Source organism: Gavialis gangeticus, unplaced genomic scaffold (genome assembly GCF_001723915.1).
Source record: "Gavialis gangeticus isolate Ggan-Ray unplaced genomic scaffold, GavGan_comp1, whole genome shotgun sequence".
In the NCBI taxonomy this organism is placed as follows: domain Eukaryota; kingdom Metazoa; phylum Chordata; order Crocodylia; family Gavialidae; genus Gavialis; species Gavialis gangeticus.
In genome coordinates, this window is record NW_017729022.1 from 117,640,689 (window position 1) to 117,646,720 (window position 6,032).

Sequence of the window (6,032 nt, forward strand, 5' to 3'; positions counted from 1 at the left end):
CACACTGCAGCAATGTCAATGCATGAGATTTAAAAGCTCCACTGTTTCCAGTTCAGGACAGAATCTGAACCCATGCTGATTTTACATCTGTGAGACTGCATTCAGTTCAGTCAAGCTACTCCTGATTTACTGGGATGTAAGTGAGAGAAGAAATGGCACCAATACATTTCCATCAGTAAATGATCAGACCTCTGCGTCTCATTTAAATTGCACAGTATGACCCTCGGGCACAGGCTGTCCCAAATGGGTGACAGTTCAAATGAATGAGACTGGGCATGGCTGTCAGAAGCTGTAAGGCTAAATCTCCCCCTTGCCCCCCCATTTACTGAGCCTCTGCATCATCTCCTAGAGCAAAGTATGTGCCCTCCTGTATTTACAGACTTACTGAGATGCGTCAAAAACCCCGGTGGAGACACTGAACTGCACAGCCTGCCACAGAAAGATTTACTGTCTCTTCAGCATATCAGGAGGGGAACAGAGCGGTGCATGTACACACACATACACGGAGCCAGAGGAAGGCAAATTCGACCCCCAGCAGCGGGGCTGTCCTTCAGCTGCTGGATTTTTCCAGCTGAAGCATCTCATCCTCTCTGCTGTAATTTATGGAAATTGGCTTCTGACGTGGGGCTTTTTCTGCTCCAGCGGGGACCCGTTGGCTGGAGAAAGCAGAGCTGCAGTCAGGGCAGGAGAAGAGAGGAGAGAAGGGAGCTGGTGACTGGAAGAAAGCCAGGGTGGGGTGGGGGTGGGGAGAAGTGTGAAAGGGGCACTTGGATACTACGGTGATGGGTGAGTTATAAACTAAGGCAGAGAGAAGGGAGAGGGAAAGCAGTCGCAGGGAGGCAACACCTGAGTGACTCAGAGGAGAGCAGACAGGTCAGCCCAGGAAGACTGCCATACTAAGAGGACCTGCCCCAGCTGGGATCTTCATCATGAGCATGAGGAAGGCTTCCACCCCACAAGCAGGGCCAGAAGATGGGGAAGAAAAGCCGAGTGAAGGTGCTCCAGATTTGGAGGGGAGGCAACGTGAAGCAGAGCTGCGGGACAAAGCCATCCTGCAACAGAAGAGACGCCTGAAACAGGCCACCCAGTTTGTGCACAAGGACTCCGCCGACCTGCTACCCCTGGATGGCTTGAACCGCCTTGGAACGTCCAAGGATCTGGTGAGTCCCAGGGGCCCCAGCTTGGATGGCACCCTTCTCCTCATGATCCCAGGGAACCTCCCAGACTTGGGAAGAGACACAGGTCCAGGCAGGACAGGTTGATCATCACTGTCACTATGGGGCCAGGATGGGTGAAGGGTGATGGAGGAGATGCTCTTTCTTCTGGTTTCCTGCTTCCCACCCATGCACCCACAAAGCCAGGAAGAAGTAGAGGGTGCGAGGTTCCCCTGGGGTCCAGCTCCCAGCCCACGTAGTACGAGCAGACAGCAGCTTGTCTGGATTCAGTATAAGTTTTACACATGTGTTTGCATGGACTTACACAGGACTGGGAGCTCATTCCCACATGATCTCACAGGAAAGCAGCCTCTCTTATCAGCAGGGCAGGAGGGGGACAGCGGTCCTAAAGCCTTTGGGGCCTTGTGTTCTATCTCTTCACCTTTCTGTACCCCACAAGGGGGTTGGCACATCCTTGACTTTGCATGTGCCAGGCCACAGCTGGCAGGGCCCCCCGCCCCCCGGGCCACCACTTTGTGGAAGATAAGCAGGAGCAAGGCCCTGGGGCAAGAGCATGGAGTGTGTGTTGGGAGGATTAACTCCAGACAGGGGTGAGCTGGGGGCCAGACATGGATGGTTTCCCTTTGGGGTGCATGACCGGGGCAGGGAGCAAGTTCCCAGGAGATCCTCCTTGTAGTTTCCCCTTCCAGTTGCACTACTGGTCCCTCCCTTGAGGGAGACAGGATATGGGGCTGCCATCCCATTTTCCTGGCTTTGCTTCCAGCACCTCTCCCTTGCAGGCTTCAGGCCACATTGACAAACACAAAAGGGTTCCCACAAAAAGCAAATGGAGTTGCCACAAGAAATGGGAGGCCCTGAAGTAGGCTGCTGTGGATAGTGATGGGCCCCCAGCTGGTGACAGCACCTTCTGGCGAGCACAGGGCACTATGTCAAAGACAGGATATACATCTCCAGGAACAACACCCACCCCCATGTTTCCTGCTACATTTTAGTCCTTGTTGTACTAAGAGAAGGGGGAGTGGAGGGGCGTGGGGGGTCTGGTGTGGTTTTACTTTGGGGACTGGGAGAAATAGGTCCCTGGACATACTGGACTGGAGAGAGATTAATTGTTTTGCTGATTTCTGAAACCCTTGGGTCTCTGTGCTGTCCCCACCTTAGATTCAGCAATGCTTCTGTTCTGGGTCCATCCCTGGCCACTCCTAGAACAGGCTGGGCCAGTGATGAATGCATCTGTCCATGGTGTATGCATTTGCCCCTACCCACCTCGGCATGCACTCTGCTTCAGCCACAGCTGCCAGTGTTGGAAACCCTGCTAGGCACCCCTGAACGCTGTCTCCATAGATGCATTTAAACAAAATGCCCCAGACCTGCCTTTGGCTCTCAGCAGCTGAAATTCCACCGCTGGGCAGAGATGGGCTTGGTCTTGGAGCCCATTTCAGCCCTGGATACATGGGCTTGCAGCCTCAGACCGTGGCATACCACACACTTGCTGCTCAGGCTCAGCTGGGACCAGTAATTTCTGCTCAGCTGTGTCTTTAACCAGCGACTCCACTACACTAAGCTCTGTTGGAGGGAGGCACAGATATGACCCAGGAACAGTGGAGTCTGACACCCCTGCCTTATGAAGCAGCACGTTAATGGGACCAATTAAAACAACTCCCCCCCCCAGAGATCCCACCCCAGGTGGCAGCTTATGGTGACTGGGGATCAGCATTTTTTAACACAATGGGCCTCTTTACCTCCCCCTTCCTTGTAGGCCCTGTGTTCTTTCTACTCACAGTAGGGCTTGCCCTCAAACCCATTTGTACTGCTGTTTAGCCAGTCAGAGGTAGAAACTAGAGAAAATGCATCTTGGTCCTTCCTCCCTACCCCATGCATTTAGCCCTCTCCCACACCACATTTTACGGCATTCTAAATTATCAAGGTACCACCCCAGGCCTCCGCATGTACTGTCCTGAGCACTGTGCAACCATATTGGAAGTGTTAGGCCATACCCTGTGAAATGTATAGTTAACTTAAAGCTGTAGTTGGAGCCTCAAATATGGAAACTAGCCTAGTTAAGAGACTCAGTCTGTTTGGTTATTTAAACAGGTGCTAGAACTGCCTAGTGTGAGCAAACAACATAAGGCCTTTTTTTCCTGGTTGTTAATTGTTTATGCCCTGGCCCTGATCAGCCACTTAAGTCATGTGTTACTGTTTAACATCCCCAGATGAATGACTGAATATTTTTAAAAACAACTTAATAATGACTAGGGCATAAAGCCTAACAAGTTTCCTGGTAGGAAGTGTTTAGGGACAGAAGATACACATAAATTGCTTTAAGTCATCAGAAACTAGTTTAAACCTAGTTCAGTGCACATAAACCAGTTTCAAAATGGCTGAAACTGGTTTAAGATAAACCTGGTTGAATGCAGTATCAGACTTAACTGATTTGGGTCAAAGCAGTTTATGACATTTCTGTCCTATACCATTTCCTAGTTCAAGTTCAATCAAAGTCCCTCAGCATTGCAGTGCGCTTTCCAGCCCTGGGCTGGGCTGGGCTGGGCTGTCTGGTCCAGCAGAGAAGGGTTGGGAGGGAAGGCAAGGACTGCCCCCCCCTCCAGGCAAACCCTGGCTGAGATCTGAGGCCCGGGTGGAGGGTTAAACTTCCCTTCCCCCTAGTACAGAGCTGCCCTGCCCTGCTAAAAACTGTCTGCTACTGCAGACTACAAATCCCAGAGACACCTGAAAGCAGGAAGAGGAAGTAATGAGCAACCCTGCAGAGTCCTGCTGGTGTGATTCTGGACTGCAAATCCCAGCGACCTCGGGAGCAGCAGGAAGAGGAAGTGAACACACAGCCTATGCTGGCTATGTGCCAGAGAGCTGTTCTTTAGTGCCCCCCAGCTTCTGGTCTGAGCTGCTGCAGGTATGTGGCTGCATTTCCTAAATCAAAAGTGAATGTCTATCAAGTTGTTTCTCAGTTTAATCTCTGAAGTTTAGATTAACCTGCAAAGACTGAAATTGATTCAGCCTTGGACTTTTTGATTGTCTGTACTTAGCCTTTGTGTTTGTATGACACTTAAATATAGACAGTCAAAAAGCCTGAGGCCGAATTGGTTCAATCTTCGCAGGTTAGTCTAAGCTGTGTAGATTGAACTGATAAGCAAGTGAACATTCACTTTTGATTCCAGAAATGCAGCCACGTGCCTGCAGTGGCCCAGGCCAGAAGCCAGGGGACATTAGAGCACGCCTCCTTTTTTGACTGAAGCAGACAGCTTGGGTAGGGCTAGCCCACCTGTTTTGTGATAGAAGATACAAAGCATCTTGGGATTCTGGGAGACTGTGAGTTAACTTGAATCTTGAGGGGATCTAGGACAGAAGTTCAATAAACCAATTTAACTTAAATCAATTTTAAGTCTGATACCACATCCATACAGGTTTATTTTAAGCCAGTTTTGGCCATTTTGAAAGCAGTTTATGTGCGCTGAACTTCTGTTGTGTTATAGATTTGAACTGGTTTCTTATCACTTATACCAGTTTATGTACAATTTCTGTCCCTTAATAAAACTGCTGGATTCCTGGAGGTTCTCACAGTCAGCTGCTGTGCAAATATGCAGTGTATAATGCAATCCCCATTAGCATCTCCAGAGCTGAGCTCACTTTGTTCATGAACACTGTCATGGCTCCTCTTCTTTCAGTCAGCCATGGGGTCTACTTCTCCCCTCACTGGTTCTTGTTTCTTGCTGGTGAAATTGTATACACTTCACTGGAGGTACTCCTGATCTATGCTGGAGTGAGAGGAGAACCATCCTTATGGCCTGCCTGCATGAGACTAGCAGTATGGTATGAATTCATGCACTCATACACTGAGTGCTAACTCCTGTTTGTACACTCCTAACATGTGCTAAGGGTGAGATAGCATACTCCACTTCACTCCATGGGCTAATCACATTTATATGAGGACTCAGTACAGAGCGGTTAGCACGCTACGGAGTCACACCTCAGTTCCCTGTGTCCCAACTTCTCCACACAGAGAGGCCTTTAGATTTCCAGGAGTAACATAATACATACAGTGACTCCTTGTACTCAATATGTGTTTCCTGGCTGCAAGCTGGCACTGTACATTGAGCTTAGTAGGTTGTCACAGTAGCACAAGCAAGTAAAGCAACCCTAGCTCTTTGACAGCACTTTTCCTCAGCAGATTTGGATCATTGCTCCCATTTTACAGGTGTGGGAAAGCGTAGCAGAGAAAAGTGAAGGGACTGGCTTAAGGATATTCAACCAGCTGGTGGCAGAGGCAGGAATCCCAAGTCCCCCAAATCTGAACCATCCAGACCATCTAGTCATCCATCTGCCAGCCTACCTGCCTCCTGTAAAGGGCAGCCAGGCACAGCAGAGCTCCTTCCACATCACATCCATTTAACAAAAGCAGCAGGGATGTGTCCTAAATATTTTTCAGGGAAGAATCTGTTCTTTTATTCACATTCTAGCTAGATGCAGTGCACCATCTCTCTCAAATTCCTTTAGTTTAGATCTCTCCTGAATCACAGAGATCAGACAAGCAGCCAGAGAAAGACTGAAAGCAAAATTGCAACTCAAGGAGGCCTGCAGGGGCAGATCTTCCCCTGGTGAGTCTGAGAGGTCCTGCTGGCCTACTGAGTGCACACTGGGTTGCTAGTTTGCCTGCACCCTAAGATGCATCTCCCCGTGTATAATACTAGGAGTCACTGCAATGCCAGCCCTAAAAGTCATGAGTCAGGGGCTCCCAAATCCTGAGATTAGTTTACCAATCCTGAGGATTTCCTTTCCTAATGTTAGGTGAATTTTCTTTGCTTTCTAGGGTAAAGTCATGAGAGTTGGGCATGCCTTGCTTTTTTT

At 49.4% G+C, this 6,032-nt stretch overlaps 1 protein-coding gene across 2 annotated transcripts in view; it reads left to right on the forward strand.

The window, feature by feature from the left end:
- Positions 1–389: 389 nt before the first annotated feature.
- Positions 390–6,032, forward strand: part of NRIP2 (nuclear receptor interacting protein 2) — a 40,064-nt gene continuing 34,421 nt past the window's right edge. For both annotated transcript variants that reach the window (XR_002096991.1, XM_019516034.1), the window contains exon 1: positions 390–1,160. Coding sequence is in view for 1 of the 2 variants with exons in the window: in XM_019516034.1 (XP_019371579.1) it covers positions 930–1,160 (231 nt within the window). In the remaining variant the exon portion in view is untranslated. The remainder of the gene's footprint in view (positions 1,161–6,032) is intronic.